The 20,123-nt window shown below is 45.7% G+C and overlaps 1 protein-coding gene across 1 annotated transcript in view; it reads left to right on the top strand.

Moving 5' to 3' along the window:
- The window catches only part of BAZ1B (bromodomain adjacent to zinc finger domain 1B), an 84,843-nt gene that overhangs the window by 39,983 nt on the left and 24,737 nt on the right, over positions 1-20,123 (top strand). The window contains exons 8-10 of the mRNA XM_074975018.1: positions 4,167-4,305; positions 5,143-5,288; positions 15,594-15,705. Of these exons, the coding sequence (XP_074831119.1) occupies positions 4,167-4,305; positions 5,143-5,288; positions 15,594-15,705 (397 nt within the window). The remainder of the gene's footprint in view (positions 1-4,166; positions 4,306-5,142; positions 5,289-15,593; positions 15,706-20,123) is intronic.

Raw genomic sequence — 20,123 nt, 5'->3', positions numbered from 1 at the left:
CTGCTACCTCTGCTAATGCCAAGCCTGCTGCTCCGCTCCCCATTCTTCAGCAATCACTTTGATGTCATCTTTTGGTTGTCTCACCACTCTCTGAAACTGTCTCTCGGTAACTGAACTCAACTTTCCTCAGAAGTAGCCTCCTTCTGCATCTTTGACAACTTCACTGTCCTTGCTGTCTACTTGCCTTGCAGCCTCTCACCTTTGTGAAGTGCTCTACTCTGCATCCAGCTTTTTGTCAGTCCTGTTGCTGCTGACTTATCACTAAAATCTGTAAAACAAAAAACAGGGTGGTGGCTTCTGTCACCCCAGTTTTTGCCATGGTTGTCAGTTTTAGGGTCAACATCTATAATTAGAGAAGAGGGCATGAGGCTCCTATTCCTTGCTGACTGGTTCAAAACCTACTTTGTGAGGAAGCTGTCAACCAGGAGCCATCTTTATGCTATGTGGCTTCAAACAGGAAAGAAAACCTGTTTGTTTTGTGAATGTTGCATTTAAAGTGAAAGTTGTCTTCCAGTGTGACTGTTTTTGGTAAGAACAAGTGTTTCTGTTGCTTGGTATATCCCTCTGTTTTTGAGTAGGAACATTTTCCCCCCATGTAAAATTTCATGTTCATTATTAGCTCTTGATCTGAAAACCCAGTTACTAAACTGAGCAGTGTGAGAGTTATTTGAGCATGAAAAGATATCTTGGATAATGATGCACTTCAGATGAAAAAACTCAGCTTAAAAGGAGGAGGAATGTGGCACATGAATAGAAGTCAAGAGATCCAAGTTCTGTTCTTAGCTCTGCCACAAGTAGTAGTCTTTGTTTCTCAATCATTAAAATGGGAATAATATATTCCCTACCTCATAACTGTGTTAAGCTTTACTCTTTTTATCATTTGTAAAGTGCTCAGGTATCGTGAAGGATGTCATAGATGTTACCTACAAATGACTTTGCTGTTTGCATTCTAATTTAAATGGCCCAACTAGGCATTGGAGGTAACATTTTTCAGAGAAGAGGGAAATTAAGTACTATTATACAACTTGCATTGCTGTGTTGTGATTGGAGGGAGTTACCAACAGGACAGAATCCTTGCAATCTGATCTGACTTCTTTAAAAATGAGTTTCTATGCTTTGAGGAAAGTGACAGAAATCTTGGAAACCTCAAAGTGCAGAAACTGCTCTTCCCATCATATAGGACATTCCCTGTTCTTTCTAATGAGTCAGACATAAGAATTGACAGGACTCGAAAAACTTCCCAGGCATGTACTGGCCAGAAAGCAGAACCTACCAATCAGACCTTGATATGGAGAATGAGTTGGGTGCCCATCAATTAGCTTCCTGAGCAATACTTTAGTGAGAAGTCCAGCACCCACCAGAGCTGCTGGGATTCTTGGGGACAGCACCCCTGTATGGGCTCCATCTTTTTATTAACATCTGACTGATAGGCACCTCATAAACTTTGCTGCCTTTCCTGTCTTCATCTGACTACTAGAAGGGAGAGAGCTTCATCTCCCCACCAAATCTGTTTCTCCCCCTTACCCCACAGAGCATTCTGGCAGCAGCAATGAGAGATTCTTCCTTCAAAATATGCCTTTCTCAGTTTTCCCAAACAGCAAAAGATTAAATTGATAACTCATTTGGGTGTCACTAAGGCCCATGTGGTTCTGGGTAGCAGCAATGAAACTGATCAGAATGGTCAGTTGCACTGTGTTGGTTGGGAAAGCTCTGAGCAGGGACAGAGGCACTGGAGCTGTCTGCAGGCTCAGGAACAAATTGCATTCATTGTATGTTCAGGTGCCATTTGGAGGTTTTCTTTGGAATCTTAAGGGCTGGAAGTGTAATTTTTTGAGAGCTTAAATTCAGTAGAAATTGGTGGTGTGGGTTCTGACAAACTAGCCATGACAAACTTCTCGCTTGTCAATGGTGAATGGAGTTTTCAAACCATGGTAGGGGTCAAACCAAATCAGTGCTCCGAATCTGGTATCATATCAGCAGTTAGGAGCCAAAAGTAGTGCTTTAGAAGTATATGCTGACTCAGTACAAAGCTTGTAGTAAAGCTTGTTCAAGTAACTAGTGAGCTCTGGAGGGTATGATGGTAAATGGGATGGAATGGGGAAGAGGATATGCTGTTAAGAAATTAGCAAGTGTCAAAGCTGACAACCTTTCTAGCCTAGGTGCAAGCCTCCCCAGTGAAGGCTCCCACATTTGAAACTGGAAACTTGCTGATATGCAGTAGAAACCAGAACCAACAAATTGCTTATTAGGGTTTTAATCACTCTTTAAAAGGCCTTCTTGAGAACTGGCCCTGTAAGAAGGTGCTCTGAGCATGCACTGTTCTTGTAGTCCTCAGCTAGCTGTTGGCTATTATGTATACCTGTCTGCAGCCCAAATGTAGGTTGTAGATCTTTTAAGTCCTACTCTCCACTGCCTGTAAAAAGGCTGTTGTGAAGTTCTGGCAGCTATACAAGCGGTAAGTATACACAGAATGAGGCTTCAGTCCTAGGCTTCAAAAGAAGGCATGGGGAACGAGGACTGTAGCCAACATAGTGATGCGAGGAGCACTTCCAGCTGTTAGCAAGATAGGGGGAAGATGCCTCCTGTATGTTTTGGAGGAGGGTTGTTGCCCCACATTGTCTTGTTGCCTATCTCCCATTGTGATCAGAATTCCCCAGGTTGGCTTCAGTATTTTGTTGGTTCCATTTTCTCAAGGATTTGAGCTCTAGTATTTAAGTTCTGAATCTACTTAATTAGATTTTTGGTCAAGGATTGTAATAAACTTTGTCTTTGGGGTCTAGATTTCAGCCTGACTTTAGACAGATTAATTTTTGTTCACTTTTTCTCAATGCATCTTTTACATAGTGAGGTGGGCCTGTTCTTCAGAGGCAGGTAAAGATGCAGGAGACATCTGTAAAGTACCCTGAGCCCCTCAAAAAAGCTTAAAGCCCTCTGATCTCAGTTCTTTGCCTTCTTGGCAGAAGTTGGTTATTTATCCTGATCATGAGATGAAATGTCAAAGTAAAGCTCTTGGGTATGTTTACACTGCAATGGGAGCTGTGATTGCAGCTAGGGTAAGCATATCCATGCTAGCCTTAGTGTAGCTAGTATTTCTTAAAAAGCTGTGAAGACACAGCAGCATGGACCCTGGCATGGGCTAGCAATATGAGTGTGTGCTCTTGGTTCTGGGTGGGCTTGTGCAGCAACACAGGCTTCAGTGTAGGCTGTATCTTCACTGCTCTTTTTGGCTGTACTAGCTAGATTAAAGATAGCATAGGTATGTCTGCCTGAGCTGCAGTTGCCCTTCCAGTTGCAGGGTAGACATACCATTCATCTGCAGGAATCCTGCCACCTTTCACTATTTCATTCTGTTTGTGGATATCCCAGGGGATGTGGGAGCTACTAGGATGCCAAGATTTTTGTCCTGACAGGTAACCTAGGCTTGCTGTTTTTGAATTCTTCTGCTGACATGGCAGAATATGTGGGAATCTGAGTTACTAGAGCATGTGCTTGTCCCTCCTATAGTCAGAGCAGAACAGCTGCGCTTGGAAACCTATGTGGCTAAGTGGGGCGTGCCTTCCAATCTACAATTGTCCATTTGGTAGGCAGGCTTTAGAAAGGGTCCTTTAAGGTGAGGACCTGAGTTGAAGCAACTAGTCAAAGTGAAGAAGATGCATAAGGCCATGCTGAGGAACAGGAGAACAGAAAATAAAATACCAGTAATATTAAAGTCCTTCTCTTTGCCTCGGGCCAGCTCACCCTCCTGCTTTGGCTTTGTTCTGCATTCTTGTGGGAATCTCTCAAACTGAAATTAGCAGCGTTTGAGCTTGAGGTTTGGGCTTCTTCAGATGCTGGACCCTTGGGCAGTTGCGTGGTCTGAACTGGGAGAAACTCTAGGGTTTTTTCACATGGGGGGGCGGTGGAGGGAGTCCGTAGTAACTGGTGCATACTAGCTAATGTTCACAAGCTACTCTGCAATAACTCCCCATGTGGACACTCCCATTGCACACTGAGTGCCTTTGTGTGCATTAGTTTAATTTACTTTGGAAATGCATTAACAGAAGTTACCAGTAAATTAATCTTCTTTCTTCACCTGACTAATCAGCAAAATAGAAAATAGCCTATTGCAATATGTGGTGAATCTGGTTACAGTAGTTTTCTTTTAATATGTCTGGTAATCCCTGCAGTAAAACTGGAGAAAGAAGCAGAGGAGGAGAGAATCCGGAAGCATAAAGCTGCAGCTGAAAAGGCTTTCCAAGATGGGATTGCCAAAGCTAAGCTGGTGATGCGCAGAACGCCAATAGGAACTGACCGTAACCACAACAGGTAGAAGAGCTAACCATAAAGCTTCCCTGTCCTATCTGTATCCCTTGTACTGCTAACAGTCCTGTTAGGTGATCACCTCCTTTCTGTTGGAATAGAATGTTACAAATGAATATTTCATGTATTTGAGATCTTTTGTACCAGTATGCAGTGCATTACTGTGCATCGAGAACTTCAGGGGCGGCCTACTGTAAAGCTAAAATAGAGATGAGACCATCTCCAGACTGCTGTAGTCTGCGGGACCTACATCTCTGCAGGAGGGATGCATGACTCTGTCTAATCCAGTACTTTTCAGTCTACTCAGGCTGGCACCTTTAATTCTAAATCAAAAACTTTTCTGACGACCCCTTGCCCCACGCTTACAATAAACTAAGAGTAAAAAATGTCAGTGATAACCCTATGTAATTGATTTGGGTTTTTGAGAGGCTGACAGGAAGTGCTTCACCTTGAAAAGTAAGAGTATGCGGGGGAGTGAGGGAGCAAGAGTTTTCTTTGCTTTAGATTGTAATACAATTTCAATTGCTTTGTCTCCTGATTAGCTTTGTGGCCTGACCCAGTAGTTGAGAAACAGTTGGCTAACATTATCAAACTGCTGGCTATAGTAGTTACCATTATTATCCTTCTCTCATTCAGACTTGGTGTATGGTAGACTTCGAAAGAACTGTAGGATAGTTTCTTCTTCTTGCTCATGCTGCACTTCTGCTGAAGATATAGATGCATGCACATATTTTAAATGCCTGCATACTTGTGTTCTCGCTTCTCGTGTGTATGTATATGTATTTTTTCCGTGCAACTCTTGTCCTCCTGTGGTTCCTGCAGTGAAGTCTATGCTCTTTACAGGTACTGGCTGTTTTCAGATGAGGTTCCTGGCTTGTTCATTGAGAAGGGCTGGGTACATGACAGTATAGACTACAGATTCATCCGTCACCGCCAGAAGAAGGAGGAAGTGGTAGATGATGATGATGATGATGATTACTACCCAATGGGTAAGATCAGCCAACTTCTCTTGCGTATCCTCTTTTGTCACTAATGTATCCTCTTTGTTACTAGCTGGGGTTGGGGATGGATCGGCAAATGGATGACCATGTAACAGATCAGCACAGGTGCTGTTCTTCAAGAGCGTCAGTGTGGATCCCACTGTAGATGTGCATGAGTCTCGTGTGTGAGATTGGAGTCTTTTGAATAGAATTGTCAAGGGTTGTGCTTGTACCTCATGCTCCTTATTCTCCCATCTAAGGGGGAGCCATGATCTGTCTTCAGTTCCCTCTTAACTCTTGTGGCAGTCAGATGGAACCTGGCATGTGTCCAACCCACTAATTCTTGGCTTTGGTTAAATTTTCTCAAACTCTTCATAAAACCTTCATCACTTTTCTGATCCACTGACGACAGATGCTGAGAATGATAGTGACTAATCTTGACTGAATAGTCATGGTCAGACACTCCCCCGCCCAGGGCTTCTGAGCATGCTGGATTCAAAACCTTCATGCTTCAAGCCTTGCGTATCCTGCAGTGCACTGAATCTGTTGAAAAACAGATGTGAGGGAGCAAGAGTCCCAAATACTGAGCAGATGTTTGGTGTGCCTTTAATTTGCCACAAGAACACGTAAGTCGTGAGAAGCGTGGTTGAAGCTTCATTTTCTGGAGCAATTTATGAAGATCTCTTCGGATTCTGAGAAGAGCTCTAGGTTCTTAGTAGCAGACAAGGGACCCCAAAGACCAGTACAGAGAAAATGGCACAGAAAAAAGACTGGCCTCCTCACCAAAGTAGACTCAACTAGCGCCGCAGACTCAACCAGCACCACAGACACTATCAGCATCTCTGGTACCAAAGTGCAGCTCTGAGAGGGACTGCTGTGAACATACAAGCAGAGACACTAGGAAGAGCTCAGTGTCTTCTCACCAAAAGACATCTCATCTTCATCACCTGGTGAGGTGATATCCTCAACACCGATACTGGAGCCTGATTACTTCAAGTTTCAGAGTAGCAGCCGTGTTAGCCTGTATCCGCAAAAAGAAAAGGAATACTTGTGGCACCTTAGACTAACCAATTTATTTGAGCATAAGCTTTTGTGAGCTACAGCTCACTTCATCGGATGTATGCGTCTGTGACCTGCAGCTCACGAAAGCTTATGCTCAAATAAATTTGTTAGTCTAAGGTGCCACAAGCACTCCTTTTCTGATTACTTCAAGTAATTCCAAGAGCTCCTATGAGAATTACTTAGATCCTGGAGAGACGGACGCTGATCATATTGAAAAAATATAAGCTGATATTTTGACAACACTCAGTCCAGCCAGTCACCCTCCTCATAAATGACTAGGCTAAGGCCCTGTGGCAGGTGGCTGCCACAATAACACCCACTGTAAAATGGGTAGAGAAGCAGTACCCAATCCCTCAGACAGGGTTTGAATACTTCTTTGCCCGCCCTAACCAGGGCTCCTTATCTGTGTCAAAGGTAGAGGAAAAATCTATAGCAAAACGGAATGCCCCTAAAGACACGGACCCCAAAAAGGCTCTATCTACTTACTACTCTGCTTTTCTGCAACTGCAAGAGGCAAATTACTTTTTGAGCTGTGATAGTGATGCCCTTTCTCTTGAAACTCCTGTGTGACAACAGGAAGGCACCCAGGGAAGTAAAAAAGGTAGGCCAGTTGGTGGCAATTGACACTTCCAACACTATGGTCAGATCTATGACCATGGCAGTGACAATGCACAGAACATCCTGACTCCAAGTATTGGGCATCCTTCGAGAGGTACAGGGTATGATTGGGGACCAGCCTTTGAAAGCATGGAATTTAGGGAGCAAACAGACAGCTCTTCATGCTCTTTTGAAGACTCAAAGGCTCCCTGGGGACTGTCACCCCAGCCTCATGCTGTACCAGCCTCAGTCCCAGTCAAGACAACAAACACCTTGCTGTCATTCCAAGCAGCCTGAGTGCCATGCCAATAAAAAGCTAAAGTATGACAGGAATCGCCCGACTCCTCCTTCCTTGGCAATGTATCTTGCTCCTCTGTCATGTCAGCAAATTTGACAGGATTGTCAGGAGCCTCACCAGATCCATTTCAGAGAGCATGACTTTCAGAAGCCATCTCACCCCATTCCACCACGGGTGATCTGCCATAACATTGTACAAATTGGTGCTAGAGGCCATTGCCCCTGGCTTCCCCAGCGCCCTTCAGGGACCCCTCTCATGAGAGCCTGCTACAGGCAGAAGTGGTCTTGCTGCATCGTCTAGGAGGCTGAGGAGCTGCCACCAGATTTCAGGGGAAGGGGCTTCTGCTCCCAGTATTTCCTTATCCTGAAGAAGAAAAGGGGTCTTTGTTCTGTCCTAGACCTGAGAAGACTCAACGAATACATATGCCATTTCAGGATGACAACTCTTGCCTCTGTTATTCCATATGTTTATGCTCACGGCTGGTTCATGGCTCTCTACTTGCGTGATGCATCTGCATACTTCTATACTGCTCTCTATCTGGGCCATGGGAAGTACCCAAGATTCCGAGTGGAACCCAACTGTTACCAATCCAGGGTATTGCCCTTTGGACTCTCCACAACAGTGTTCACAAAATCCCTGGCAGAGGTGGCAGAACTCTTAAGGAGCAAGGGAATCCATGTCTACCTATACTGAGATGATTGGCTGATCAGGGATCGGTTGCAGCAGGAGATGTTAACAGCTCTGGAATACATATTTTCCCTGCTCTCCCAATTAGAACTCCTTCTGAACTACAAGAAATAGCCTGTAACAGCCATGCAGATGATGATTGATCAGAGTGCCTATGAACTCTCTCAGGGAGAGCTTACATGTCAGGTGTCTGTCTACAGTGCAGTTAAACACCCGTAGCTGGCCCGTGTCAGCTGACTCAGACTGCAGGGCTGTGAAACTGTGGTGTATGTATTCAGGCTTGGGCTGGAGCTGGACTATGGGACCTTCTCCCTCGGAGTCTCACAGCCCAGGCTCCAGCCTAAGCCTAAACACGTCCACTGCAATTTTTTTATAGCTCTGCATCCAGAGCCCTAAAAGCCTGAATCAGCTGACACGGGCCAGCTACGGATGTTTAATTGCAGTGTCATCATCGGCAATGATCCCTCCATTCGAGGATGATCTCTACCACGGATTTACATATGGGTCCTGAGATGACTCAGGAATCCAATCCTGGAACCACAGATCTGCCCACAGTAGGTACAGACATTTCCTGGCAGGCCCGCTGCCTGCTGGGAGAAAGTTCTCTTTTTCCTTCCTTCTCTCTTTTCAGCTTTTGAGGGCAAGGCGCTTCTCAAAGTGGGCCACTGCCCGATGGAGGATGTAGCCCAATTGGGGTCGGTTGGTGGCTTGCTGCTCCCAGCTTGTGATGTCCACATCAGTTTTCTTGAGATGCTTTCATTGTGTCTTTGTAGCGTTTCCTCTGACCACCACAGGATCTCTGACCATGGGTGAGCTGAGAGTAGAGAACTTGTTTTGGGAGGCAAGAGTTTGGCATCTGTACACAATGTCCAGCCCAGCAGAGTTGGTGCATTAGGATCATTGCTTCAATGCTGGTGACATTGAATCATAGAATGTCAGAGTTGGAAGGAACCTCAAGAGGTTATCTAGTCCAACACCCTGCTCAAAGCAGGACCAATCCCCAATTTTTGCCCCAGACCCTTAAATGGCCCCCTCAAGGATTGAACTGACAACCCTGGGTTTAGCAGGCCAATGCTCAAACCACTGAGCTTTTCCCCCACCCCCACCATTGGCTTCACTGAGGATGCTGGTGTTAGTGCAGCAATCTTCACACTGGACACAAAGGATCTTCCAGAGGCATTGTTGGTGGTACCTCTCCAGACTCTTGAGGTGCGGTCAATAAGACATCCATAAAGGAGTATAGGAATAACCATTGTCTTATAGACCTGGATCTTAGTGTCCTGCGGTAGGTCACGGTCCATGAAAACGCTTTGGAGCAATTTCCCAACGGAAACACTTGCACACTGGATCTCACTGTTGATTTTTTGCGTTTTGAGAGAGTTGGCTACCAAGGTAGCAAAAGTGCTTGACTGTCTCCAAAGTCTGACCTTTGGTGTGCATGAGGATGGCACAGTCATCATCAGCATATGGAAAGTCAGTAATGGATGCCCTGAGGACACACCTCAGAGGCCAGGTCTGGGGCTGCTAGGCATCCAAGCATCACTTGATCAAGAGTCATAGTCCCTCCCAAGGTCCTACAAGAACTTGGTGGATGGACCTGGAGAACATTTTGAAAGGTTTCCTTCTTGACCCCCTTCCCTACGATGACTCATAGCAGATGCTTCAGGAACAGATTGAACTGAGCTATCTGAACTATCCTTAGATGCAAGGAACCTGGTCCCAGTACGATTTGAAGCTGCATGTCAATGTCCGGGAACTCAGGGCCATTTGGCTAGCCTGTGTGGTGTTCCTGCACTGCAGAGCCCTGCAGCCCATGCAGATCTTAATGGACGAAATGTCCACAGTGAACTACGTAAACAAACAGGGATGTGCTCTCTTATCTCCTGTGTGTCAGGAAGCCATCAAACTATGGACCTGGTGGTATCCCCATGGGATAACCCCATTGACGCTGCACATTCTAGAAGCCCAGTTGTTGCTGGCTTCTTACACAGGCATGCAGGCACTTGAGTGGACACCGCAGATGTCCATCATAAAGCCAATATTTCACCAGTTGAGGGCTCTCAAAATAGACCCATTCGCCAGACAGGACAGCACCAAGTGCCCAAACTTCTGTTCCAGAGAGTGCATGAGCCTGGGCTGTTCACCAGATGCATTCCTGCTCCAGTGGACTCCAGGCCTCCTATACAGCTTTTCCCCCAATTACCCTGGTCCCCAGGCTATCCTCTGGTGGGACAAGACCATGCTGATCATAAATAGCTCTTTATTGGTAGAGGCTATTTTGGCATCAGACCTCATTCACACTTCCATTCTGCCTTCTCTCTGTCTCTGTCTGCCTGGATGTGAGATCCCAGCTCCACTGTCAGATATTCCAAGGACTGCAGGTCTGAGTGCACCTGACTGTTTGGTTGTTGGCTGGCTTAGCATGACAGACTTCTCCACAGGTTCAAGAAATCCTCCTACAGAGCAGGAAGCCATCTACTAGGAAGACATACTTTGCCCATATGGACAATTGTTTCCATTTGGAAATCCAATATAATCTAGACCCAGTTGAGGCTCCAGTACCAAAGATCCTCCACGATATGCTGCACTTGAAACAAAGTCGATTGGCATTTAATTCTCTCCAAGTTCACCTTGCAGCAGTGATGATGTGTCATACCACAATACCGCACCCACCTTGTGTCTCTAATATCCTGGGACTGACACAGCTACAGCAACACTGCATGTAGACTCTGGTATGGTCAGACTTGCTCTTCGTACATCAGACCGTACCGAGACTCCTCACAGGCTTCCTGCGTACTTACCCACCTGTCAGAAACTCTACTCCTGTGTGGCATCTCAACATTGTTCTCCTGAAACTTATGGAGCCTCTGTTTGAGTCGTTACCAGACTGTTAGATACATCATCTTCCCATTAAGGTGGACTACTTGTTGCCATCACTTCAGGGTGGGTCAATGAGTTCCATGCCCTAATGGCTGGTCCTCCGTAAAATCCTTTCACAGGAACAAGGTGGTTTTAAGACTGCATCTTAAGGTCATCCTTAAGGTGGTATCAAGTGTTTAATCTAAATCAATTGATTAATCTACCTGTCTTCTTCCCAGAGCCCCATGCAACATGCAGAGAGAAGAAGATATATACTTTGGGTGGTTTTCAGAGCCTTGCTCTATATTACTTTAGCAGGACCAAACCTTTTATGCTTTATTTTTGTCTTTGTGGCTTTAATGACACATTGAAAGGTCCAACCATCTCATCACGGAGACCCTGCATGATCCACTTCAGATTATCTCCACCTGTAATCAGTGAACCTCTTCCCTCCAAATGTCAACAAATGCTGCCTGTGCTCTCATGGAGTACTTCAGTCTGCTTTAGAGACATGCCAGTCTCTGAGATTTGCAAAAATAGCAGCTGAAGTACATAACCCACTGACTTGTTACACATTTCATTCTTGACGTTGCTGGTTGGTCTGATGCCACAGTTGAGAGGGCAGTACTCCAATCTTCGTTTGTCTAATGCTGTAGGCATGCCTCATTCCCACCATCTAGATCGTTCTTCTTGCCAGTCACCTACAGTGGGATTCACATTAATGTATAATCAAAGAATGATTGGTTATCCTACAATACAACATTTCAAAAAACCAGTTAGTGTGGATCCCACAACCTGGCCTCCAGCCACTCTTTTCAGAGTCCGCAGGAGCATGGGCTTTGAATTGCAAGGGAACTGAACAAGGGCCACAGTCACCCTTGCCTCATACAGGAGTATGAGGCAGCACAGGGCATATGTGGTGCATGTGCACATACAGTGAGATCCACGCTGACTACAACATATCTCTCAGAACCACATAGACTGTGTGGTGAGTAACCTGCTACATAAAAGCACTCTAACAGAAAAGAAACAAGATAAAAGTGGTCTGCAACTGCCAAGATTCTAAATGAAACCAAAAACAAGTGTTTTGAGCCCTGTAGCCATAGAGCCTTTCCTGCAATTGCCCTAACTGAAGAGAACTTGGGGCTACTGCTTCAGGTCTCCATAAACAATTGCTTGTACCGAGGGTGGCCAAACTTACTGACCCTCCGAGCCATGTGTGGTAATCTTCAGAAGCTCGAGAGCCAGGCACGCCTGCCGGGGCTCAGGGCTTCAGCCTGGTAGGGCATGCCTGCTGGGGCTCAGGGCTTCAGCAAGAGTGGGGCTGAAACCCCGAGCCCTGGCAGGTGTCCCACACAGGACTGAAGCCCCAAGAACCCCCTCCCGATGGGCAGAAGCCCAAGATTGACCACCCTTCTACAAGGCAGAAGCCCAGAGCTCCCCCCGCCACCAAGCCTGTTGCGGGAGAGACCTCTGCAAGCTGCACTCATACTGTAAAAGAGCTGCATGTGGCTTTGCCATGCCACCCCTGGCCTATACCCCTCTCGGCTCCTTTTGATAGCTTGAAGGTAAGTATTTGGGACTCCTTAAAATAGCCACAGTTGGACTGGCCATTGCCTAGTGGCAGCCACTGTGCAGAGGTGGCTACTTCAGGGGGTCTGGTTCTCTGACGTGAAGGTGGAGAGAGTGCTGCCATTTGCCTTCAGGCTAATTGGAGATGGTATCATCTACACCAGTGATGGTGTAAAAGGAGATGGGAGGGCAACACTGAAATGAAGGTGCTTCCATTTCCCTGGGAATCAAGTATCCTCTGCCAACTTCAGCTGAATTTCAGTCATTCAGCACTTCCTTGTTTATGGGTTAGTAGATGCTGGGTTTGCTGTGGAAGTGGCTTATTCCTCTAACAGCAGTGCTTGGCTGGAGGGGCAGTTGTGCAGAACAATTCTGTCAGTTTCCTCTAGTCCTCCACAAATGAGGATAGCTATTCCATGGGCTCTTCCCTCCCTTAAATGTTCACTGCTTCATTTCCCTGGGAAACTACTAGAATGCATGTGTTATGTCTTCAGAGGTCCTAAATTAATTGGATGGTTTGCTCTTCTTAAAGATTACATGTAACACCTGAAGTCTGCTGTAGAGAATTTGTGCCTGACATTGCTCTCTACCACCTAACACTCTTTGTCTAACAAGTGACATGCAATCCATGTGTTGAAGTGGATTTTCTTATAACAGAATAGCCCTATGGTATATCTACACTGCAGTAAAAGACCTGCGGCATGGCCATGGCTGGCCAGGGTCAGCTGACTTGGGTTCTTGGGGCTTGAGGTGTGGGGCTAAAACACATATTGTACATGCTCTGGCTGAAAGCCTGCGAGATGGGTGGGTCTGAGCCCGGGTTCCAACCTGAGCCTGGAAGTCTGCATGGCAATTTTTAGCCCTGCAGCCCATGCCCTGCAAACCCAAGTCAATTGACCTGGGCTCAGACTCAGTGCTGCAGATTTTTTATTACAGTGTAGATGTACCTTCAGGTATGTCTACATAGCAGTGTAAGCCTAATTTTCCCATTGCGTCCCCTCACCAATTATGTTAACCTAGGGCTCAAACCTAGGGTCCCAGGACACTGCAGGGCTGGAGGGTCCAAGCCAGTGTTAAACTGGGAGATAAGATCCAAGCCTTATTGCTTTCCTGTGTGCACATGGCCCCAGCTTGTCTCGGGTCTCAGAAGTCTTCTGCATGTATTCCAGAGTTCTTTGAGGTGACTTCCTGAGTCCTCTCTGTCTGAACAATCTGTGGAGCAGTCTATTGCAGTGGAAACCACACCTCCCTTTGCAAACTGTAGCAGCTCAGATGAGCATTAACCCATTGTCTGCTGAACGCTGGTCTGCAAGCACACTACCAGGGAGCCTGCAGGGTTTTCAATGGAGACCTATCAGAAGAAGCTTTTTGCAAAGAGCTGCTTGCTGGTCATAAGAGCACAGCCAGATTTTGGTGCATGTTGCCCAGGCACCCCTACACACACAGCCCCAGGGAGTGCAGGGGGGGCCAGAGAGCAGAGCGGGGAGGAAGCGGCTGCCCTGCAGGAAGAGGGAGCAGCAGAGCTCAGCACAGCCAGGGGAGGGATGATCCCCAACACTCTGGTCACTCCCACTCCCTACAGGGCAGCCGTTTGGTCTTTGCTCCATTTTCTTGTGACCCCGTTCTTCCTGGGGCTGTATGTGCATAGGAGCCCGGACAGCATGCACTCTAAGGGCAGTGAGTGGGAGCCAGCCCCAAAACTTCCCCACAGCCTCCTGGGTTCCCTTATCCCTACCTCCCTGGGTGCGGTAGAGGCAGGGCTAAGGGAACCCCATGGGGTGCTGGAGCACACTGCACCCCAAGTCCTGGGGAAGCCCTTCTCTCTGTAGCTGGCAGCAGCCAGGCTGTGGGGGGGAGGGGTGTTTTTCCTTTGAAACCTACATTTTATGTCAAACTTGAAAACAGACAAAGATAAATAAAAAGCCAATCAAACAAAAAGACCTTCACTGAACATCCTATTTCAAAAATTAAGAATTGCAACGTTTCATTTTAATAGTTGACAGTCCTGGAGGTTGATGTACTAATTATTCTCAGACAGGTGCACACAGGCTTTTTCCTGCCAGTGTGACTCAGCCTAGAGCTGAAGAGCCCAGTTCTCAGGTTAGATGGTAGTTCAGTATAAAGCCTTCTCCACTTGCAGTCATTCTACTGAGACAGCCACCAAAGAAACTAATTATGCCGTTATGTGCTCCGTATGCCACCTGAGTCCCATCGGTAGCACCTCACAGTTAGGAAACAGGGTGGGTAGTAGCATTTTCCCACAGTGAAACACATTCAAACACTCTGGGATAGGGGTACTTGGCATCTGTGCATTAGTGTGGACGCCAGAGCTCTAAGTTTGAGGATGGATCCGAAAATCCTTAACCTGGGGTTAAAATGCTGCGTAGACGCTCAAGCCCCGGGTTCCCTGACACGGGTCAGCTGACTTGAGTCCAACTAACCCTAGGCTTATATTGCTGTGTAGACATACCCTTAGTTACCTCTTCTCACCAAAGTGTAACTCCTTTTTTGGCATATATCCCAATGTGAACAGCATAAATGCTGAATTCTATTGTGAATTCACGATGATAGGAAGAGAGCATTCCCTGAGACACTTGAGGGTTGGGAAGGGAGGGAAATGGCATTAATTGCTTGGCTTATATACTTCACCTATAAAGCATATAGGCAAGGATTCTTTGTGTGACTGATGGAATTGGTGAATATATTTTCATAGCATGCACATCCATACATACATACTTGAGATTATTAGCTATTTGGTCATAAACATTCACTGACCTATTATTTATTTCAAAGGAATTATACACTGGAGTTCAGTTGGAAAGGAAAGACTCAGATTTGTACATTGTAAGGAATGTATTTGCACTTCCAAGCACTAGATGGAGTATCTGATCAATATATACTGAGAAGAGCCTTTTGTAAAATTGAGGTGTTATTTCTAATGTCCCTTTCTTGTACTGTGCCTTAATGCCATAGTGATATCTTTGTAAATACCAGGATAGTAACTGACAGAGGCATATTCACTGTTGATTTGGTTTCTTTATGGAAAGCAAATTATAGGTCTCCCTGGCCAAATATGTGATGAAGCTTACTGAGCAATTTTGGCTCCTTTGCTGTCTTACTACCCCACCAGCAGTCTGATATAACCATTTTAACTAGTCAGTATAGCTTTGTGAAGTAAAAAGTTGACAGATGCGACCATGAACGAGATTGCATTTTAATTTTGTGTGAATCTTTTACAGATAAGCGAAAGAACATGGCTACAGGTGGCAGAGTGAACACTCATCATAGATCCATGCATGTTACAGACATTCCGATAGAGACCACTGTACCCAAACAGGGACAGAACTTATGGTAATATGCTTTCTCATAGCTGCACTTTTGTGCTCATAACCAGACAATTGGGTTCAGTAAAATTTGCTGGAATATTTAGCGTGGTCCCAGAAATGAGGTGTCTCAACTCCATAAGAGACATGGGGTTCTGATCCACCTTGGTGTGTTATAAAGACCAGTATCTAGTATAAAAGGGAGCTGTAGATCATTGGAAAAAATTGAAGTGTGGAAAGCTAAATGAACATCTTTAAGGAGGCAACCATTTCATTTTGTTTTACACACCGTGTGTTCTTATTCTGCAGTGAAGTTAGACACAATAGGAGTATCCAGTAATATTTTTCATAGAATCATAGAGTATCAGGGTTGGAAGGGACCTCTGGAGGTCATCTAGTCCAACCCCCTGCTCAAAGCAGGACCAATCCCCAACGAAATCATTCCAGCCAGGGCTTTGTCAAGCCTGACTTTAAAAACCTCTAAGGAAGGAGATTCCACCACCTCCCTAGGAACCCATTCCAGTGCTTCACCACCCTCCTAGTGAAAAAGTTTTTCCTAATATCCAACCCAAACCTCCCCCACTGCAACTTGAGACCATTACTCCTTGTTCTGTCATCTGCTACCCCTGAGAACAGTCTAGAGCCATCCTCTTTGGAACCCCCTTTCAGGTAGTTGAAAGCAGCTATCAAATCCCCCCTCATTCTTCTCTTCCGTAGACTAAACAATCCCAGTTCCCTCAGCCTCTCCTCATAAGTCATGTGTTCCAGTCCCCTAATCATTTTTGTTGCCCTCCACTGGATGTTTTCCAATTTTTCCACATCCTTCTTGTAGTGTGGGGCCCAAAACTGGACACAGTACTCCAGATGAGGCCTCACCAGTGTCGAATAGAGGGGAACAATTTTGTTTGAACAAATGCTTTTTATTCTTCTCAATGTATGATGGTCCCTTTGTAATAACCATCTGATTACAGCTATTCCTTTTTCAGTTGTCCTGTTCAGTTGCTGAATTAGTCTGGTAGCCTACCAATCCTATACTTTGGAAGTGTAACATGCGGTACTAGTAATTGTGGGTAATAAAGACAGACGAGCCAAGAGGTGATAAGACTTTGACTTGCTGCTGCTAGAAAGAGTGATTTTTAAATCAGTAGATAAAAAAAGCTGGACTTAAATAGGGTTTTTGTTTTAATTTTATGTGATTCTCATTCTTGGGTACACCAGCCAAAACATTTATTCTGGTCCATTAAGAACATGTCTGTCTACCTACAATACTAATCCTGTCTTTAATACCATGCACATGACCTTGTTTGAGAAGTGACCTTGCTTAAATTATGATAGCCTGTGTGGCTCCCACTTGTGGTGCATGTGAAATTGGAATCTTTTGACCAAAAGTGACCTTTGGGGCCATGCTTGTGCCCTGCATTTCCTTGTGCTCATCCACCCTCCTGCAGTGATGAGACAGAGCAGAGTGGCCCCAACTGCCTGTTCATTCCTTGTTAGTGCTGGTGGCAGTGAGATAGAACGTTGTGGTCTCTGCCCCCCACCCCCTGGGCACCCTTTAATTGAAACACTTAATAAATGTTAATTAGTATTAACTAGTTTAGTTACTTAGTTTATGGACACTTTCCTGTCCTGTTGGAAGCCCCTTTATTTTTTTATATTTTCTTTCCTTTGTATGATGATTACTACTTATCACCAAGGTGCTATTCCACCAAATGGGTGAGGCTAACCCCTCTGGCTGCAAGCTCTCCCTGTCGTGTGACAGGCTTATTCCATCAACTGATGGGTGCCCTTGGCCATTGCCCTGTAGGTTGGTCTTCTCCACCAGAACTGACAGCGTCAAAGTCATTGATGGCTAAAGTTGTACCTACTGGAGCAATCCATGGGGAGAGCATCAGATTCAGAAAGATGCTCCTCCGATTCCATAAAGGGTTCCAACTCCTTCAGCACCCCTATTAGTAGGGACTTGACCTAGAAGGCTACCAACACAGAGAGAGGATCTCAGCTGACTTAGTCCTCCAAACAAAGCTTGGTGCCAAAGCCTGGTATTATTTGCTCCCATTGAGGTAAGGCAGATCTGAGCTGCTCTTGAAGGGCAACTCAGGCTACTAGTCTCCTTTCCCAGAATGGGTGAGGTGAAAGAAATGAGGAATTATGGACCTTCTGTCTCCTCTGAACCATGAGCACAGAGGCCTGATTGCCCTGGAGAGGTTAGTGGAAGGCTGATGCTTTGTCTCAGCTGGCTGCAAGTGGAACTACATACATATAGACATCGAAGCCCAGTACCAGTGCCCCCACCCTCTATACCAGTCCTCCTGTTATACAGAAATCCTGAACAGTACTTGCAAATCTGTTACAAATTAATGACATTTGAGCCCCTGGCACTGTCCTCTGTACTAATGCCACCAACACCAGGAAGAATTATACTCTCAGTACTGGTATTCTTCTGCACTGCATTGAACAGTCAACATCACCTCTAGAACAGACATACTCCTCCTCACTCACTCTCTCTCTTTCTCCAGGATCAAGCAGAGACCCTTTCCAGATATCCGTCCCCGTTTTCCTCTCCCCAAGGATTCCCTGAGTTGAACAACTCCCAGATCATCCTCTCAACCATCAACAGACTTTAGGGCTGCCCAGAGATCTCCAGCAAAACATCCTTACATCTCTTGTCAGACATCACTTTGAGCCATAGCACTTTCTCAGTCTTATCCATTTGACTTTACACCTTGGTCTTATTGGGCAATCTGGTCCCACTTCTGTAGGAGATGCTGCTGTCCCTCTTGCTTCTACAAATGACCTAGGGTCCACTTCACCAGTTAAGTCCATGATTAGACGACTCAGTGAAGTAGACCTCCAAAAAGGGAGTGAGAGAGTGTGAGGAAGGAGGCAGAGGCTTAGGAGGAAGATTGGAAAGAAATGACTCCAAGATCACAAGAGACTCCTCTCAACCCTTTCTCCCCCCCTTCCCCACATGAGGAGATGGTGACATCTGCTCCAATAGCACCTCCAAGAATGACCTGTTGTTGGCAGGAGTTGCTGTGAAGGATAGCAGACAGTCTGGACATTGAATTATTTGTAATGTATATGCTTTCTCTATTCTGACCTCCCAAGTACATGGGCAAAGCTCATAAATGGAGTCCTAGGTTTAAAACAAACAAAAGGAAGTATTTCTTCACGCAATGCAGAGTCAAACTGTGGAACTCTTTGCCAGAGATGTTGTGAAGGCCAAGACTATAACAGGGTTCAAAAAAGAACTAGATAAATTCATGGAGGATAGGTCCATCAATAACTATTAGCTGGGATGGGCAAGGATGGTGTACCTAGCCTCTGTTTGCCAGAAGCTGGGAGTGGGCAACAGGGGATGGATCACTTGATTGCCTGTTCTGTTCATTCCCTCTGGAGCACCTGGCATTGGCCACTGTCAGAAGACAGGACACTGGCCTAAATGGACCTTTGGTCTGATCCAGTATGACTGTTCTTACGTTCTAAGATTGTTTAAAATTGGCATTTGAATTTACAGCCATCTATCCAAAGGGTTAGATTCACTAAGTTATAGCCATTTAAGTAAACTGAAAAATCAGTCTGTGCTGGAAAGGATTGGTATGTAATGCATTGCATAGCACAGCAATTTCATTTTCTGTCCTGTATAGTCCATAACTTATTTTATTACATCCTAGTTTATGGCACAGCCACTGGTGCTCACAAACTCATTACTGCAAGGTTTACTCCCTCTACAAGTGCAGAGATTGCCACGAGTTTTCAAAGCTCTGCAGGAGCTTCCAGAATTACCACCAGCTGCCCATGGATGGCAATCGGGGGAAGTCCTGGACGATTGGAAAAAGGCAAATATATAGTGCCTATCTTTAAAAAAGGGGAGGCGGAGAATCTGGGGAACTACAGATCGGTCAGCCTCACCTCAGTCCCTCAAAATCATGGAGCAGGTCCTCAAGGAAACAATTCTGAAGCACTTAGGGGAGAGGAAAGTGATCAGGAACAGTCAGCATGGATTCACCAAGGGCAAGTCATGCCTGACTAACCTAATTGCCTTCTATGATGAGAAAACTGGCTGCGTGGATGAGGGGAAAGCAGTGGACGTGTTGTTCCTTGACTTTAGCAAAGCTTTTGACACGGTCTCCCACAGGATTCTTGCCAGCAAGTTAAAGAACTATGGACTGGATGAATGGACTATAAGGTGGATAGAAAGCTTGCTAGATTGTCAGGCTCAGTGGGTAGTGATCAATGGCTCAATGCCTAGCTGGCAGCCAGTGTCAAGCAGAGTGCCCCAGGGGTCTGTCCTGGGGCCGGTTTTGTTCAATATTTTCATTAATGATCTGAATGATGGGATGGATTGCACCCTCAGCAAGTTCGCAGATGACACTAAGCTGGGGGGAGAGGTCGATACCCTGGAGGGTAGGGATAGGGTCCAGAATGACCTAGACAAGTTGG

This window comes from Natator depressus, chromosome 17 (genome assembly GCF_965152275.1).
Source record: "Natator depressus isolate rNatDep1 chromosome 17, rNatDep2.hap1, whole genome shotgun sequence".
Taxonomy (NCBI): Eukaryota; Metazoa; Chordata; order Testudines; family Cheloniidae; genus Natator; species Natator depressus.
Note: the sequence above shows the minus strand (reverse complement) of the source record. Positions and strands in the feature narration are given on the sequence as shown.